At 41.2% G+C, this 19,706-nt stretch overlaps 2 protein-coding genes across 2 annotated transcripts; both read left to right on the forward strand.

The window, feature by feature from the left end:
* Positions 1–1,936: 1,936 nt before the first annotated feature.
* mnx2b (motor neuron and pancreas homeobox 2b) lies at positions 1,937–5,595 on the forward strand. Its single transcript, XM_041942588.1, has 3 exons — positions 1,937–2,354; positions 3,706–3,866; positions 5,194–5,595. Exons 1-3 carry the CDS (start codon positions 1,937–1,939, stop codon positions 5,593–5,595), a joined length of 981 nt encoding a protein of 326 aa, XP_041798522.1.
* A 5,407-nt stretch (positions 5,596–11,002) lies between these two features.
* On the forward strand, positions 11,003–19,393 carry atic (5-aminoimidazole-4-carboxamide ribonucleotide formyltransferase/IMP cyclohydrolase). The gene is made up of 15 exons (XM_041938849.1): positions 11,003–11,144; positions 11,340–11,466; positions 11,587–11,730; positions 13,087–13,175; positions 13,322–13,473; positions 14,376–14,532; positions 15,478–15,603; positions 15,690–15,797; positions 15,883–15,968; positions 16,072–16,161; positions 16,279–16,404; positions 16,520–16,612; positions 16,701–16,883; positions 18,650–18,805; positions 19,019–19,393. The coding sequence occupies exons 1-15, from the start codon at positions 11,126–11,128 to the stop codon at positions 19,136–19,138; spliced, it is 1,776 nt and encodes a 591-aa protein (XP_041794783.1). The 5' UTR covers positions 11,003–11,125; the 3' UTR covers positions 19,139–19,393.
* Positions 19,394–19,706: the final 313 nt, after the last annotated feature.

Here is a 19,706-nt window from a genome sequence, read left to right on the forward strand (position 1 = left end):
ATTAGATTTTCATTTCTAGAAGGAAGATTTAATCATCATCTGATACAGTTGCAACTCACGATTATTTTCATTATCGATTAATTTGATTATTTTCTCGATTAATCTTTTGGTGGGAAACCCGTCCTCAGTTCACAGAGCTGGCACAGAGGTGGCATCTTAAACTGGTTTATTTTGTCTGACCAACAGCCAAAAAGTCAAAGATATTCCTTTTACTGTCATAGAAAACAAGAGAAATCAGAAATATTCGAGGCTGGAACCTCTGGATTTGTATAATTTTTTGTATTTATAAATCCACAAATGATGAGTAAATTATCATAATTGATGTCAGTTATTTTTTTATTGATCAATGTGTCGATCAGTTGTTTCAGGTATGTTGTACCTGGCGGGAAGGTTAGGCCTACATAGGCTACAAGGAGCATTTTTACAGTTTACAAGTTTTAGACCAAAAAATAAGCAGCCTAAATAATGACCAAATAAAAGATTCAGTACTTCCCCATCAGAATTAGAAGGACACGCATTTAGACATTCGTGCTGCATATACAGAAAGTATAGCTCAACCCGTTAGTTATAAATATGCAAAATTTAAAAATATCTGCGTAATTAAAGGTCAACTGAGCTGTAACTGAGTTTATTTAAAAAACGAAGTTTTTTTTTTGAAATCAATGGATGAAACGTTCACTATCGTCTTTCACATGGAGTTTAATCCTACTGAGCATGCAGTGTAGATTCCCAGTATAAAACTGTTTGATTGAAAGTCTCGTTTGACACACTTGAGCAAACTGATTGTTGGTTGCTGAAGTTTTTTAGAATTTATAATAATCTATTATAAATTTCACAAGGCTTTATTTTTGACAGTGGTCTCTTCTATAGAGTTCAACTGACAGACATGCAGCCACGACGAAAAGAATAAGTCAGACTCCGTTTTTTTCTTTTTTTTTTTATATTAGTTCACCGGAAGCAGAATGCCAATTAACTTGTAGCCTCTTCTGCCAAGTCATTACACTTTTATACGGTTTGTGTGCAGTTCTTGATCGAAATCTTTACTGGCATTGGTATGGCCTTAGTATGAGAATGAAGCAAGCCATTAATATTAATGATTTAAATATGGGAGTGGGCGCATTTTTTTTTTCCTCACTGAATCAGAGGTATCCAATCACCTTAAGACTGTTGAAAAACAGCCAACATTTGGTGCGAAGGTGTGGAGGATGTTTGCAGCACTGATAATTAGTTTAGACAATCATGGCGGTGTATATAATTGTTTATGGTGAAGCATCTGCAAGCTGTGGTGAGTACGAGGAGCTGGCAGTAAGATAGACACTGAAAATACAATCGCCTAATCTTCTAATGTACCTCCGCGCTTTGATGCAGTTGAAGGTGTTTGCAGGCGGGACAAGGGTTGGACATTACCTCACTCTGATGCTTTCTGGGGGGGAGAAACGAGCGAGTAATTAGCTGATTAGAGGCCAGTCACAGCAGCTCAGCCTCCAGCCAATCAAGGCGCACACCGGCCTTGCAGGGGTGGAGAAGGACGGCTGATGAAGCGATACACACACACCTCACTTCTTTTTCAGGTTAGTGTGAACTCCCAGGGAGGACGCGATGTTGCAGGGTGACATGTGCAGGTACAGTTCAAGGAACTAGATGGAGGGATGCGCATGCAAGCGTCAGTAATTTAGAGCCCGTCAGAAAGGTTTTTTTTCTCAGGAGAAAGGCCGTTAAGATACAAGCTGATAATGTGTTAATGCTTATTTTTGAATAGCATACATCTGCTCATCCGTTCAGCCTGAATGTTCCTGAGAAGAAACGGAGAACATATGAGTTTGTGACCTGAAGAGGCTCCGCTGTCCGGGCTCTGACGCACGGCACAGGTGCGCACTCGCCAAGCTTGACGCGTTTGTTTTTGTTAGACTCTGCAGTCCTCCTGAGTCAAGCCGTCATGGAGAAATCGAGAAACTTCAGAATTGACGCCCTGCTCGCTGATGAGACCAACCGGGGGAGCCGAGACCTCTCCCCGGGTCTGAGTAGCGACAGCCCCGCAGGCAGCCCGGTCTCCTGCCGCCGTGCGGACACGCCGTCCCCGCGGGCCGCACACCTTCAGACCGGAATAATCCCCAAACCGGGTATCCTAAATCTCCCGCATCCAGGACTCGCTTCAATCCCCGGCATGTATCCTGCACCCATGTACCCGTTGTCGGCGTTGGGTGGCCAGCACCCCGCGTTCGCGTACACCGGCTTCACTCAGCTAACGCAGACCTACCCAGAGCACCTGAAGGCGGCTGCCATGGCGGGATCTCTGCCCCTGGAGCACTGGATCCGCGCTGGGATCATGATGCCACGACTGCCAGATTACAGCTGTAAGTAAAAGCAGAAAAGGTTCGTTTATAGGTGAGAAACATCCAAACTATACAAATCACAAGACAAGTAAACTTAAAAATTGACAAGTGCAAAATTATTGTTCTTCGATTGCTCATAGACAGATGCAAGTCTGTCGAACCGTTTATCGTTATCACTCTTTGCAGGAATGGAGAGGATTTAATCAGGCCGTTTGAGTTTAGACGAACCGCTGAGGAGGCACAATGTCATTGAGCATAAGCACTGATTATTAAATTAAACAGAGTTTACTCTGAGTAAACTCGACTTGTGTGCTGTTATGATCATTTGTGATTATGATTATTATGATGCTGATTATTATCATTATTCTTAGTAGTATTAATAAAAGCTATTATCGAAAAGCAAAACGCAATAGACCTGCATTCATCATTATATGTTAGTGTTAGTTATTTATTATTTTGTTCTATTGGTTTAATTTTCAGAATAATTAAAGTTATACCATTGATTTGGTATTTGAATTATAACAGATTATTTGTCCTTCTATGCTTCAGAGGTTTTCAACAAAAAAATAATTTCGATGATCCGAGATGATCAGATACAGAGAGAGACAGCTTTCTTTATTCAAGTCTGATTAGCCTAAATTAATTACACAGCGACTATAATTAGATCTTACAGCCGATTTTTTGTTCCGAGCCACGCTTTGTATATTTTATCCAAGGTGATGCCGCAGATCTTCATATATTTTGTGCCAATAACAGCCACACATCCCCTGCTCAGTACTCTGGTTTCTTTTTACTGCTTATCTGTGTCATATTTTAATTTTGGCCCATTTATTCCTCTATAAACGCCAACCCGATGGAAATTGTCTTTGTGTGATGAAGGAACTATAAACAAACACCTAAAACGTTCTGTAGTTCATCAATAAAATCCCAAAAGCCTTCATTGAATTTTCATTAAGTTAATGGCATGCCTGTGTTTTTATGGCCTCTGCGCCCGCTTCTGCCATGTCCCCCCGTCAACAATAAACTGGAGTAAAGCTATTATAGTTAATGATGGCCGGAGAGTGCCGGCATATGTGTGCCTGTTCCCACCCACAAAATTACAGTGAACTTCCTATGTCCTTGGTATTATATAAATAAGACTACAGTTGCAGTTTGTGGCCAAACACTTGATATTTCAAAATAAGATTCAGTTGAATTATCAAAACAAAATATTCAGACATTGTGTGTTAAACATATAAAACACTAAGTACTAAGGGAATCGTGAGGCTCTGTCAGCTGATATCAAGAAACAAGTTGTCATGAAAGAAGTGGAAACTGTTAAACTAACACTATATGAAGCCAAAGACTGATTGCTCTGCTCTTCCTCCTGCAGCGGGCCCTCAGGCTGGGTTATTGGGGAAGTGCCGGAGGCCCCGCACCGCCTTCACCAGTCAGCAGCTGCTGGAGCTCGAGAACCAGTTTAAACTCAACAAGTACCTGTCCAGACCCAAACGCTTCGAAGTGGCCACCTCACTCATGCTGACTGAAACACAGGTAAGAGAGACCTGTCCACTGCACGAGCCACCAGGTACACCTCAAGGAAAAAATCATTCACAGAGACAAGACTGAAAGGAGATCACGTAAGAATGAGATAAGACATAAGATTATTGTTCATCCAGTCTCAAAGTGAATGCAAACTGCAGCTACAGGCCAGCCACAGCACACTCATCCAATAAAATAACTGGGTTTTAAAGGTCTTAACTAACAGCAGGCGCATTGCTTGGATAACTCCTGTAGGTAACAGACCTTTAATTCATTTATTTTTATTGTTTATAGAACAGAACAGCCTAAGTAAAATCAATAATCTCTTCTTCAGCAGTGTCCTGGCTGAGATATGCAGCAATGAATACGACAAATAGCATGAAATATGCCACAAAAACACAAATGTAAGGATAAAGTAGTGAATAACAATTCTAATACAATCATATTAAAGATTTCATTGTAAAAACAAAGATGAAAAAAAAGCCCTTAAAGCAAGCCATGGGCTCTCTAAAACCATAAAAATAAGCTAAAACAATCCATTTTGTAGCATGTAGGAGCCACTGCAAAAACAGATAAATTCAAATCTTTCTGGAAAACTTGAATCTGCTTGAAAACTGATTAACTGCTCAACAAATTGTGACTGACCTGCTAAAAGTCACCTCAAGTGCAGATTGAACAGACAGGAGTCGATGGATGATTTCAAATAAAGGGCAAACAACTCCTGCAGAGGTCCACATTGTACCGGAGTCACATTACTGCATGTCTCAACTCCATTACTGTGTATATTCCTTAAGAATTTTAGTAATTTTGTTGAATTGTAATTGCAGTATATTTGACCATGAATAGTGGTCTATTTCAGGTTCTTTTAAGACCACACCACAAAGCAGAGAATCCATATTTTTTCATTTGTACATTGTTTAAAGGTTGCTTTTATTGTTGGATGTCCTAAACTGATGCAGGAGAAGGAACAAGGACTTTTTTTATGATTTACAAATTATTTTTCAGTTGTGTTGGAGGTTCTGCACTTTCTTTAGTTTCAATGGGAAATGAAAAGTGAATATTAAGGTCTACAAATTTTGTTTTTTATACAGCATTATTAAAGGCAAGTGAGGTTTTTTGTATAATCTCAGAGGGTTTTAGAAACCCTGGGGCAGGGCAACAGAGGATGAAATATAAAAAATCAAAACATAAACAGGCGGTTTTTAGAATGGCTTCTCTTCTACAGCTGCAAATGATATGTGTAACAACAAGAAATATGTATTTAAATCTGTTCAGACAAACTCTGGATTATATTTCCTGAACGTGACCATCTTTTGAACATATTTTCTTTTCTCGGCAGGTCAAGATCTGGTTCCAAAATCGGAGGATGAAGTGGAAACGCAGCCGGAAGGCGAAGGAGCAAGCCACCGCCTCGGCCCAGTCTGAAGCACAGCGACTGCGCAGCGGAGGAAAAATGGCCAACGACAAGTCTGATGAGAGCAGGCGAGCTGTGAATCCGGACGACAGAGGGATAGATCTTGATTTGGAGGATGGAGAAGAGGAGGAAGAGGAAGAGGAGGATGAGGAGGAGGAAGAAGAGGAGGAAGGCCAGCATGGTTTTCCTGTTGGGATGCCACGATCCACAGACTTCTTGCAGCGTAGCACTGAAGTGGGCTACAATCCCCACAGCCCCTTCTCTGATGAGGAGCTGGAGGGGGTTCAAGTCGGAGGAGGTGACAGGAAGATCGGGGCAGGACTGTGAAAATTCACTGCAGAGACGCTGCAGAGACATTCCACTGGGACATGTCTGTTTATGGTCACTAGAGAAGACAATTTCCAAACCTAGAGATCTTCGTCTCGTCTGCTCTGTGAACGTTAATGTGTTCCAATCGAGACATTTGTTGGGATCACTGATTATTCACACAGCCACCAAACACACACAGGAACATGACACAAACATTCTGTCAGAATTAACTATCTGTGAATAAAATCATCTCTAAGTACTGTACATTTCGTAGCATGTCAAAAATAAAGGTGCTCATTTCCTCCCTAAATTCAGCTGTTTTCAAGGGTATCTGCCAGTCACCTGCTGGACACCTTGTCTTTGCTCCATCCACACACAGCTGGAGCTCCACCCAGTGAACACACACGAGTACATGGTGGATGTGATGTAAGACAAGTGAACTGCGGTGCGCTCAGACAGCGTGAGAATGTATAGTAGGTGCAGCCTCCACTGCATCATGAAGACAGAAAATGTCAAAGTAGAAAATACTTTGCAGAACATCCCCTGTATTCCATTTACTTTTGTGCGTTCAGTGTGTATAATAATGTTTTGGGGTTTTTTTGCTCTTGATGATGTTTATTAATTTGTTCCTGTCACTTACATGTAAATGAACTTAATTTATTTGAATGATTGCAAAGATGAATCATATGTGTATTTATCTGAAACTCATTTGTGGTGTAACTGTGAAATTAAAAAAAGATGCCGCAAAAAAAGACATTAAAAAAGAGCTGAAAAATGAATGAATTTTTGATCCATGTTGCTGATAAATATGTCCCATCAATTTTAATACATACATAAATAACAGTGATGAGACATCCATGTCCACTGTCCTCAAGGTCAAACTGACCTTTTTGTTTTTAAGGTTGTCCTGCTTCCTTCAATCAATCAATCAATCAATCAAACTTTATTTATATAGCACTTTTCATCCATTTAAAATGCAACACAAAGTGCTTCACAAAGTAAAAGAATACAACAACAGAGAAAATAAAAGCATAGTATGACAGACAATATCCCGCTTCCAGATATATACACACATGCGCTCACACACACACTCACAAAACACACACACACACACAACCATGTGGGGAAACACCTATGGGAGCCATCCACACGGAGTGCCGCGACAGAGACCACCCAGACGCCGATGGACAGGGGCAGAGCCACCCCAGTCCCTCGGGCCCAGGAGGCCTCCGGGGCAACGGCCCCCGTGGGCAGACCGGGCATACATCCCAGTGTGGAGGCCCCCCATGAGGAAAAACGTCAAATGTTCCCGCAAATTAGAAGAAGAAGAAAAAACAAGAGTAAGAGCTCACACAGAGAGAGTTAAATGCTAATGTCAACATGCTAACATGCTCACAATGACAATGCTAACATGCCGATGTCTAGCAGGTATAATGTTTACTGTGTTAGCATGCTAACATTTGCTAATTTGCACTAAACACAAAGTTAGTGTCATTTGTTTTGCAGGTATTCAGGCATAAACCAAAGAAGAAGACGTTCTTGTCTGGTGAAGCAAAATGGAAAGCCAGGGGATCACCAACGAGATTACGATTCATCTTAAAAGAGAACATGAAGGTCTGTAATTTCATGACAGTCCACCCAGCAGCTGTGGACAAATTTCATTCAGAACCACAAATGTCAGCCTGCAGGTGGCGCTAGAGGAAAACTGAGGGGATCACCAAAGTCAGAGGGAATCATCATCTGGGGAACATGAATGTCTGAACCAAATTTCCTGACAATCCATCCCATAAATGTTGAGATGTTCCACTCTGGATCAAAGTGGTGGACTGACTGACACTGACATCAAAAAGGGAGCTTTAAAGAAAGAAAGAAAGAAATACCACAGAGGTCCATGTTTTCATTAACAATCCAACATTCAATTCACCTTTATTGTCCCTACACTAATACACAGGTATACAGTGTAATGTGTGTGATGAGTGGTAGTAGTAACATAACGGAGAGAAAAAAGACTTTTTCACGTCTCCTTCCTGTTCGTCCACAGCCACCTCGCTGCATCTGCTAGCAAAGTACAGCCAAAGTATTTCTCAGCTCACATTTCTAATTTATTACAAAAGCTCTCAGATATTAATTACTCGATGGGGTTTACTGATAGCCAAATAATTAAGTTAATGAAGAGGAGGTAAAGCAATCAAAAGCCTGATGGTGATGTCACACAGGCCCACTTTAATTTCCAAGAGCAACAGCATGATGAGTGTGTGTAACTGCGGCGGGGCGTTTTTATTAGGCGGCCGTGTAAGGGTTGTGATTAAAGAGCAGATTGGAGGACATGCAGCATGGTGTCGTTTAGCCCCTTCTCAGACCAGAGTCACATGTTTATATAGTGATTAAATGAATTCTTAACTGGCTGGACAGATAGCAGCCACCCCTGTGAAAGAACAAAGCAGGGTTATGCAGTGATCGGAAGTAATGCTTTTAAACACTGATGGGAGTTTAGTGGAGACTTTGTTTTGGTATAAGCCAAGAGCCGAATCATGTATTCTGCTCAAAACTTATCAGGAAACTGATAAGACTCTCAAGGTTATCAGGCATGAAACATGCCCTTTTTCCGATATGTTTTTCCAAAAAATATCATCAGTCACTTTGTCATCAAACATCTATGAAGGAGAAATTAATTGAGTGTCTGCAACAGAAGTGGGCCTAATGCCCAGATTTCAGATGTATTTTACAGTAAGAAAGCAGATTAAAAGCAGGTTTATGGTGATTTAGGTTTCTCTATTGGGTCGTGTATGGTCCTGATTGTCCCATGTTGACATGAATGGCTATTATACAGTTGATAAACAGATTAATACAAAGACAATTTTTATTCAAACTTCTTGATGTCAGCTCAGTTTTATTTGTGTAGCCCGAAATAAAAAAATCATATTCAACATATATTGTAGTTTAATTTGGAGGACTGAAGGATATAAATAGGGAATTTCAACCATAATGCCATTGAAAATGTTTTTAGCATACTTTATTACATGCTTTACTTTAATAGCTGCTACCAAATACACCTTAGTGTTTATTTAGATAAATTCACAGATTTTGATAGCTATGATTTTTGGTGCTGGCTATCGAAATGTGTGACCCCTCAGATTCTGTGACAATAGAGGATTAACATTTTCAGTGGCAAAACAGCTGAAATTCCCTTTCACCCTCCATCACAGGTTAAAAAAGCAAGAAACCTGCAGGTAGAGCAACAGAGAAATGAAGCTCTGCACAATAATAAAGTATCTGGAGTCATTTTTTTGTGCATTTTAAAAGCTAAACATACAGTCGTTCAATTCACAGAATTAACGCCACACGTTTAACTTAAAGCACAGTTTTCATTGAACTTTTTTTTCGCCTTGATTTAATGGGGGAGAACAGAGTACATAACAAGCCTGCAGACTGAGCCTCTATCAAACCGCAGCTTTTAATTTGGCTGATGAAAAATCATGCGAATCAATAGGAGCTCATTTAGTTGTGTGACTTGTCAGCTGCATGACAAATGCCATTTGGCCTGCTTTATGACACAGGCCCCTCTGACACAGTACAAAAAATCACAGCTAATTGATAAGGCAGTGGAGCAATATATGGAGGTCATTGATTCCGTTTCTCTTCTAATTTAATCTGAATACACCAGTCATGTTGATTAAAAATTCCCTGCGTAAATAACAGTTACTGCTGATAATGCTGTCAGTTTTCTCGACAGCCAGCCCGACTAAAGTGCTGACGGCCTTCCCACCTCTGTCTTTTTTTCTTTTTTTTTAACCAATAATGCATAGTGAGCCTGTGTCTTTCTATAAAAGTGTTTCACTGTCTATTGAATCACTCAAGTCACCCCTGAGATGGCAGCTCGGCCCTCAAACGCCACGCGGTTACCAGAAACTCCCATTTTCATAGTTAGACAAATAAATCGGCCTCTTTTTGCTTTGTTGGACCATAAATCAGAGACCCCTTAAAATATTTACACCCTGTAGTTTAATCAATCAGCAGAATGTCGGGCTCATTACGTAAATATGAACAGATTGTGCGATCTTTTAACGTAATCACACGTATTGGTGCAGGTTCCCCGGGCCCTGTCCTGTCACTTAACTAATGGGCGAGTCAGGGAGTGAGTGACGGGCCCCAATAAATTCACATCTGTCCGACTTAAAACGCTGTTCCAAAGCACGAAAAAGGCGCCGTTTTTTACCAATAAAGTTTATTGAAAAGGCGTGGCCGATGAGGGAACGTGTTCACGAGCGTCATTTATTGCGGCAGGAAAGGTACGTTACAGGTGTTTTAGCAATTAGGTGGACGTAGTGGTGTTCGTGGCCCTTCTCGGTGTCGATGTCACCTTCAGTTCTGCTGATCAGCAAAAAAAGATTTAACTTGGATCAGACAAAAGAAAGAGCTAGCTGGATCTGAAAGTAAAGAATGCACAGAAATCATAAGATGCATGGAGATCCGACATGGCTTAAAATTTAAGAAAAATATAGTTATGAGCTTTTTTCCGTGATAAATAAGAGCACCCAAGAGAAGATATCAGTTGAAAACAAAACGTGCACAAAGCTTATTCTTTGGGAGAAAAACATTGCAGAATCTCAGTATCAAAAATGGAAGTTGAGCAGTGACACGTCTCTGCACGTTGATTGTTACTGTCATTCAAGTTTTCCAAGTTAGGACGCAGATGACGTGTGGAGAAACGATGTGAATTTAAATTATAAAACTGGAGCACAAGACACAAACGTAGCCCATGTCTGCCCTCTTGTGGCAAAATAAAAGAAGACTTAAGTTTAAGCAGACATTGAACACACGAAGAGAGGCGGACACACACACACTGACCCAAAACATAATTTGTTTGTTGACGGGGAAAAAAAAAACAAGTATAGCTGCTGCAAAAAGATAAGTCATAGTTCCGGTTTGGACATGTACAGCTGTGTTTTAACTAATAATATATATAGTAATATTTTTGCACTAGTATTATTTTTATCAATTAAAGACGCGAAAAGTATTTGCGTTAGGATAAGATCTACAGCAATGTTTTAAATTTCACTTTCTGACACATATGTACTCTGTGTGTGTGTGTGTGTGTGTGTGTAAAAGCGTCTCCATTTAACTCAGCAGTGGTTCATTCCTAAAAATCCGACTGTAATTAGAAATATCTTAAAGTTCTAACTAGCCATAGTTTACAATACAATAGTACAAACAACAATAGTTATTGTTGTTTGTTGTTGTTCTAACATGACCTTACGAGACGACCTACATCATGTGACCGGTGCTTTCTAATATTTCCGCTCCTTTTTGCGGATGAAAATGCGCATTTTCAGCGCCTTATGGCTCTATGAGGTGCGCTTGTGTGCCAGGGGCGGGCCGATCCAGCAGGGCGGGTCTTTCTAGTTTTGAATCACATGATATGGCAATGAAAAGCGTGTAGATTTTGTTTCAACCTACATATTGTTGCTCTGCGGTGTTTGCTAGTCAAACTGAGTGAAGGCTGAGCAGAAACCCGCTCGACATCCGGACAGACACTGTGACTGTGAACATGGCGTCCTCAGAGCTCGGTAAGAGTTTTTCATATTTAATTCATTCGTCACTATAAAGTTTGGCTCTGTGACACTCAGGATGCTAGCTCCGGCTAACATTAGCCAACAACGTGGTCAGCGAGTTCTCGCTAGAAAAGCACATTATTTCTCTTTTCTGTCCATTAAATATGAGTGAATCCGCTATTTAAGTCCAGTCTTTATGTGTCCCCGCAGCACTTTTGAGTGTGTCAGACAAAGCTGGACTGGTGGACTTCGCCAAAAGGCTGGTGGATGTGGGGCTGTCCCTGGTCGCCTCAGGTGGCACAGCCAAAGCCCTGCGTGGTGCGGGGCTGGCTGTCAGGTGAGTGCAGAAGTGGGCCTTATAAATAAATTCAGTGCAGTTGTGTTTGTTTTGCCTCATAATTCTCTTGATGTAGTAGCCACCTATGGATGACCTGTCAGAGTCTCTGCTGTGTGTCAGGGACGTGTCTGAGCTGACTGGGCATCCGGAGATGCTGGGAGGCAGAGTGAAGACCCTGCATCCAGCTGTCCATGGAGGCATCCTGGCCAGGAAAACCCCCTCTGACTCAGCAGACATGGAGAAGTTGGGCTACAGCCTGGTCAGGTGAGAGAAGCACTGCAAACTGCTGGAAAAACACTCAGAAATTCTTACTTTAAAATTGTATCAGCTGCATAGTAACATGATGGTGGATATTTCTGTTAATTTAAAATAGAGATTAAAATAATTACTGAAGCTAGCATGCATGAGTCGTCCCATTAGGAAGCACGTGTAGTTGATTTGGCAGCTGGTTAATTGGGAAACTGCCGTCCATACTATAAGCCTGTCTTGTGACCCTCATTTGTTCAGCAGAATGTGACTAGATCAGAGGTTGTCAATATCTGATAGAGAAAGACCTCAGTTCACATTTGCTAGAAATGTCAATTTGTTTGTGTGTCCTCCACTCCAAGTTAAAGGGGTGGTTTTCTCTTTGTGAGCATATGATAAAGAGGTAGAGACTGAATGGGGTCATCTGAGGGAGGATAGGTTTGAAGCTTTCACTGTAGGGCAGCTGGTGTTTTGTACAGGGAATCACACTGAGAGCAACTAGTTCAGGAGATGTTTGTTCATTGGCAACAACATGAGAATACTAAACTGCATAACTTCGAGCCATAGATAACAATGTTAAATGTTGGTTAGAGGCAAAAAAAAAAGAGCAGGAGCAAAGTCTGTAATGATGCAATACTAAACATAAGTTATGTAACTAGTGCTTAAAACGATGAATCAATTAAATCATGAGTGAAGCAACAGAAGATTAACTATCAACAGCTTCAATGGCCAGTTTAATCATTGTTATTTCTAAATGAAAAAATACCAAACATATGCTGGTTTTAGCTTTTCAGGTATGAATATTTGCTATTTTTCTCTGTTTTATAAAACTATAACTTGAATCTGTTCGGGTTTTGGACTGTTATTAGGGCAAAAGAAGCAACAGAAGATGTCAGGCGTGATGGGTATTTTTCACTATTTGTAGATCATTAAGAAAAAAATCTTAATTAAAAGAATTCAGCAGTTTTAATGAACATAATTGTTGCTGTAGCAGCCAGATTGTGAGACTGAGTGCCCTGCACTTTATTCCACCTAAAAGTCTCAAAGTAGCTGAAAGAAAACTGATAGATTTGAGTCACTGCAGACAAACAAAGGACTCTTTTTCACACAACCTTCAGAAATTAACTGTGAATGGATTGACCTGCACATGACGATCCATGTGCTTCATGCATCACATGTCCTTTCTGATCTTTTTAACAGCCCAAATGATGAATGAATGTCAGGCCTGAAAGTTCACAGTACTTTTTGTACACTGGTGTCACGTGGTAGAAATTAGGAAAGTCACCCTAAATGGTTGTCCTGTAGCCTGACATGTATGTTGTTTTTTTTCCTCACGAAGACGCTGACGTGTATTCTGTTGTTGCTCTTTTTAAGAGTGGTGGTGTGCAACCTCTACCCGTTTGTGAAGACTGTCTCTAGCCCGAGTGTTACGGTGGAAGATGCTGTGGAGCAGATAGATATCGGTGAGTTGTACATATCAGATTGTGAGAATCCAGTATATTGAAGCTGGAGTTGGAGTTGCTGTTGAATTATTATAAAGAGAATTTCAACAAATATAACAAAATAAGCTCCTGAAATTCATTCCCTACGTTTTTTGTCTTTCTTGCAGGTGGTGTAACTCTGTTGAGAGCAGCAGCCAAGAATCACGCTCGGGTCACCATAGTATGTGATCCTGCCGACTATTCGCTGGTTTCCAAGGAGATGGAGAGTTCAGGAGACAAAGATACGACACTGGAAACACGCAGGACTCTGGCTCTCAAGGTGACATGACTTTTTTTATTCTCCCCACTGTTTTTAACTTGCAAGTATATGAAAGGAATTTGTATAAAACACATTTAGGGTGACATTTGTGATTATTACTGAAAAACTCTCTGGAGCACAATCTTGTACATGAATGACAATTTTTCCTCTTTCTTAATGCTTAACTGTAGGATATGTGGGGTCTTTTTAAGGTGGTAAAAAAATCTAGACTAGAGCTGAAAGTATGTTAATGTCCTGAAATGCCTCTTTTTAAAAAACTCTGAGCAAAGACTCAGTTTGGAATAAAAGGTTAATTGTACCTTTGGCTTTTTTTAATATGTGAGCAGGCCTCATTCTTAAAATGGTGGTTGCATAATAGTAACTATTAAATTCTTGAGAAACATAAGACGCTTTTGAAACACAGGATGTGTCTGAGGCAGAAGTTTAGTTCATATGATGAATATCGTGATCATATCACTCAGTTTAGACAATTCTCCTTTATATATGTTCTCACCACTGATTTAAACCTGGTGCTGTCCTCACTTGCCCTGTTTTTGTTCAGTTTATCTTGCACTGACCCTCACCTCCAAGCAAAGTCCAGTGTGGGCTTTTTAACACAAGTGCTGAAATGTCGGATTAGGTCACAGAGTTTAACATTTGATAACCTGTGACCTTTCATCTTGTCAGGCTGAACTGATTGTGGAGTTAAATTGATCTGTTAAGGCTCAGAAGTTATTGCATATATAATGATTGATAAGTTGGTGCAGTTGACGCAATTTAATTGTGCTTGTACAATGACAATAAAGTTGTTGAATCTTGTAAATGCTTTCAGGTTTATAACTCTGGCTTTGGTAGTCATTAGGTAATGATGTATTTATACACTTCCTCTCATCTGGCTGTGTTCTATGTTCCTTGTTCTGCAGGCCTTCACCCACACAGCACAGTACGATGAGGCCATATCGGACTACTTTCGTGGACAGTACAGCCGCGGCGTTTCCCAGCTGCCTCTGCGCTATGGCATGAACCCTCACCAAGCACCCGCCCAACTCTATACCCTGCGCCCAACCCTCCCCCTCAAAGGTAGACCAACATCACACCACAACTGTCCCAACAGAAATGTGTCAGTGCTGGTGTTGTGACTGCGATTTGTCTTTTTAAATGAGTAGTTTTGACTTACTGGGATATGTGTTTATTAGCTTACTGATAGAGTTAGGTTAAGAGAAGCTTAATACCACTGCCACATCTGTTAAATATGAGGGTGTAGATAATTAGCTTAGCTTCGTGCATGAACTGGAAACCTTGTAAAACAGGTAGCCTGGATCTGTAAAGGTAACAAAATCTGCCTGCCAGAACTTCTAAAGGGCTAAATGTCATCTAGATTTTAGAAGTGTAAAGATCACAGTTTTCCATTTTACAGAGGTTTATGTGGTGGGCTATGTTTTTGGACAGTCACAGTAAACCTCTAATTTGCAACTACCTAAAGCCAAGAAATAGTCCACTGTATGAACTAAATAAACTATTCAACTTGTTAATTAGGGAATTTTAGAGGTGTTTGGTAGGTTGGTTGGTCAATGGTCAAGCTGTTTTCCATTTCGAGTCTTTGTTTAACAGACAAATATAAGCTCTTCTCCTTTTAACTATCTGCCAGAAAGAAAATAATTGTATTCTAACTCATGGTTTTGTCCGGACCAACTAAGAGTGATTGCAACAGACGAAGCACCGGGTCAGCAAAGTGCAGATGGCAGATGAAACAGCACAGGTTTTGGCAGTAGTGCATTGTCAATATCCCTGTTACCCTAAAATGACCACATTAGCAAACAGCCAAAGAAGGAAATAAGACTCTGTGTGAGATTGAAGGTGTGTCTTTTGACGAGATATTTCAGTGACATGATATTTCAGTTGACATGAATCATTCTTTGAAAGATGTTGCTAATTTGCATACAAATGCAGAAAACTCCGATTTTTTCTACTTGAATGTCATTAGTTTTGATTCTTGCTTGTGTTCCTGCTGCCGCCCCCTCTCAGTGGTCAACGGTTCCCCCGGCTTTATCAACCTGTGTGACGCTCTGAACGCCTGGCAGCTGGTCAGAGAGTTGAAGAGCGCCCTCGGCATGGCTGCTGCCACCTCCTTCAAACATGTCAGCCCTGCCGGTAAGACAAAAAGAGGCGCGCAGACACTCTTAACAGTGTAAAGTGTCTTCAACCTGATAATGACTCACTTCTCTTTTCTTTCGAAGGAGCTGCAGTAGGTGTTCCTCTGACTGAGGAGGAAGCCAGAGTGTGCATGGTGCATGACATGCTGAAGGATCTCACGCCGCTGGCCATGGCCTACGCCAGGGCACGAGGTCAGAACCCGTTACGTTTCCGTAGGACAACATCTCATGTATATCTTTTTACATGGAATTGTATTAACTCCTTCTACACCCACAGGTTCTGACAGGATGTCTTCTTTTGGAGACTTCATTGCTGTGTCGGATGTGTGCGACGTCGCCACTGCCAAGATTATATCAAGAGAGGTACAACTTGTGTGCCAAAGAAGAACTACAGATGAAAAATGTTTGTTTTGTTTTTGCTGCAACACTGTTTTGCTAAACCATGACTCAATTTGATTGCTCCTAGGTGTCAGATGGTATCGTTGCTCCTGGTTATGACGAGGAGGCACTCAAGATCCTCTCCAAAAAGAAGAACGGCAACTACTGTGTGCTTCAGGTGAGAGGTTTCTATCAGTCATACTTTCTGTATTCAAGGAAGTTGTAGGATGTAAAGGATGTTTACAACCAGAGTTAAGTTCAGTTTTCTGATTAATAATGTGTGACTTTGTCCCAGATGGATCCAGACTATGAGCCTGATGAGGCTGAGGTGAGAGTGTTGTTTGGTCTCTATCTCAAACAAAGGAGGAACGGAGGGCTGATTGATAAGGAATTCTTCAGCAACGTTGTTTCCAAGGGCTCTGTGAGTATCCGCTTTTATGCTGTATTTTTGTTTCATCCTGCTTTGTTGCCTAAAATAATTATTTCGTTATTGGCACAAACTCATCAAGATTATTTATATTTGATTTTTCCACAAGCTCTCCGAGGGAGCTGTGCGCGACCTCATTGTGGCCACCATCGCAGTCAAGTACACTCAGTCCAACTCTGTCTGCTATGCTAAAGATGGACAGGTAAGAGAAGGAAGGTAAAGGGAGGAGAAATGAATCTGAACGAGCTGTGAGTTCTTCTGCAATGTTTTCCCTTTTCTGTGTTTGACAGGTTATTGGTATTGGCGCGGGCCAGCAGTCTCGTATCCACTGCACACGTCTGGCAGGTGACAAAGCTGATAACTGGTGGCTGAGACACCACCCTCGTGTCCTGAACATGAAGTTTCGAAGTGGTGTGAAGCGAGCGGAGATGGCCAATGCAATCGACCAGTATGTGAGCAACACCATTGGCGAGGTAAGGGGTTTAACAATGGGCAACAGGCACTTTTAACGATGAAACAGTAGTTATGATGTTGTTACAGGCAGGGGTGCACATAACTGTTACTCAGAAACGCATTCACAACAAAAATTAGAACTGTGTAACGTCAGTTGTCTTACAACTTTTGCATACTGTGTGTGTGCATGAGATTGTTTATATTGGGTCTGTGTCCAACAACGGGGAGCTCACCTGGGATTTCCTCGGGCTGATTGATCACTGAGACCTCATGAAGCACGTTTTTGACCATAATTCAAGAATTCATGTCTCACAGGATAAAATGATGAAGAGATGACATTTTACAGCAAAAAGGTCAAAGGTCAACTTCACTGTGGCATCATAATGTTCTGCGGGAACACTTTTCTGACCGTTATTCAGCACCATAACTCAGACACAGGAGGGCAGAATTTTCACATTTGGTTGGACACTGAATTGGTGACACTAATCTTGGGTGTCCACCTTAAAACTGTGCTGATTGTACAGATCTTCTGTGCTGCTCGGGATGAAGATGTGTGTGAAGCATCCAGGCCTTACAGTTTGTTGCTTCTTTGCAGCAACATCTATATTTGAAGCATTGTAGTTCACCACAAGCTGATTGGTTCTGCTGATATTGAGCTTCAGGTGATTGTTGTTGCACCATGTGATGAAGCTCTCTATCAGTCCTCTGTGCTCCTCTAGAAAAATAGTCTCTAAGTGAAGACAGCATGTTTCTCACTGAAAATTACAGAAATTGTACATGCCAATATAGTGATAACTTCCAGTTTGCAAAAAAGTCACTAAATGCATTTTTATTAAATTCCTTCAAAGTCCTCACTACATATGAGTCTGGACGGATGTGAATATAAGACCTCCACAGTTTTGGCAACACAGCGATGTGCACCATTCTTCAGAAATGTGAGGCCACCTTGCACCTTGAGAGACTTCAATACGAGAGACTGGATGCTCTTAAAGCAAGCAGGAAAACGCTTAGCAAGATCCTCTGTGTTTAACTTGGTTCAAATAGTAAGTAAAAGTATTTCAGAGCAGCATGTGAGAGGAGATTCTCACATCTCAACAAAATAAAACTCGACTCCTGATCTCGTCTGTCACATACTCGTCTCTCAGCCCTGATGCACATTCACCTATCAAAGATGATTACAGAGACATTTGACTCAAAGCCAGCTGTTGACCTGTGGATGGAGACAGGTAATTGGAGGCTGAACCACAGATTGGAAGCTGCATCTTCATCATCTACCATGCAGGAAGCTGAAGTGGAGGACAGTGAGGGACACCCAGGAGAACAGGGAGGAAGATTGTGTTTATTGAGATCACACTGTGCATGGGATGAGTACCAAGTACCATCACCTGATACTCACCTGAGTATCTTACTGAAAAAGTAAAGTGCACCCCTGGTTGTAGGATTTTCTTTACAAAAATGCCTGCAAAGATAATTTTTCTCCCTGATATTTGTGTATTATATAAACTAATTCAGACAGTATTTTATTACGTGGATAATCAAATAGTGTAATGCTATTCATGTCAGTGGCAGGTCATTCTTATCAGGTCAGCTACCACTCTGAACAGAGCTACAGTTAGCTTGCTATGGCTTTATTTGATTTCACTTTATTTGGAAAGCCCATTTGAAACTGTGGCTGTCTAGTACGCTCAGTCCACCCGTCTGCTGTGTGATGTCTGATGTTTAATGTTATGTCTTATCATAAAATTTGCCAAATGAATAAAAAGCCCTGCATATTGTGTGTCGACAGGGTCCAGACTTGGAGGTTTGGAAGTCGATGTATGAAGAGGTGCCCGAGCCTCTGTCAGAGACTGAAAAGAAGAACTGGATCAGCTCCCTGCAGGCCGTGGCTGTCAGCTCTGATGCCTTCTTCCCCTTCAGAGATAACATAGATCGTGCCAAACGGGTAAATGTAACGCACCTTTCGAAAGCATGGGGTCACACTGCACGCATGTTAAGAAATTGCATGAGAATGGCCTACACACACACTGGCTGAAATCCTTTTGCACAAAGAAATATCACTACTTGTTTGGAAGCTCTATTAACTCTGCAAACATTAAGTAATGAGCTTTCCAACCGTCTTCACTAACGTTTCTCCCCTCTGTGTGTCTGTCTGTAGAGTGGTGTTGCGTACATCGCAGCTCCAGCGGGCTCCGCTGCTGACGAGGTTGTGATTAATGCCTGTAATGAGCAGGGCATCACTCTGGTGCACACCAACCTGCGGCTCTTCCACCACTGAGCACCTCAACGCTTTTCCAGGTGTTCATTAAACCCCACTCACAGTTTAGCAAAGTCAAAATCTTTTTCTGACATTACTGACACTCAAAACATTCCTACCAGCATCATGCTGAAGTGTAGACGACACAAATGCACTGTTTTGTAACACATTAACTGCATTCCTGACTTGTGATCCTAACATCAGAGCGAGATACAGTAACTGTTCATGTTTATCGTAGGTCGGCACATTTCTGTGTGAAATAAACTGTTACTAACAGTGTGAGTATTTTGGTCTGTTTTTTTTTTTTAGCCATGCTAGCAGCTTGGCTCTCAGGATGACAGTGTTGGTTGTTGGTCCAAAACTTTGGTCCAGACTGAAATATCTCAGCTCTTTCATGGACGGCTGTGAAATCTTGTACAGATATTCATGGTCCCAGAGGATGAAGCCTACTGACTGATTTCATTTTTTTTTTTCTGTAATGGCGCCACCAACAGGTTGACATTTTTTTTATTTAATTAATTATCTTCACAACTATTGGATGGATTTTCATTATATTTCCTGCATACCTATATTCAAGGTCCCTATTAGT

Source organism: Chelmon rostratus, chromosome 1, assembly GCF_017976325.1.
Source record: "Chelmon rostratus isolate fCheRos1 chromosome 1, fCheRos1.pri, whole genome shotgun sequence".
Lineage (NCBI taxonomy): Eukaryota > Metazoa > Chordata > Actinopteri > Chaetodontiformes > Chaetodontidae > Chelmon > Chelmon rostratus.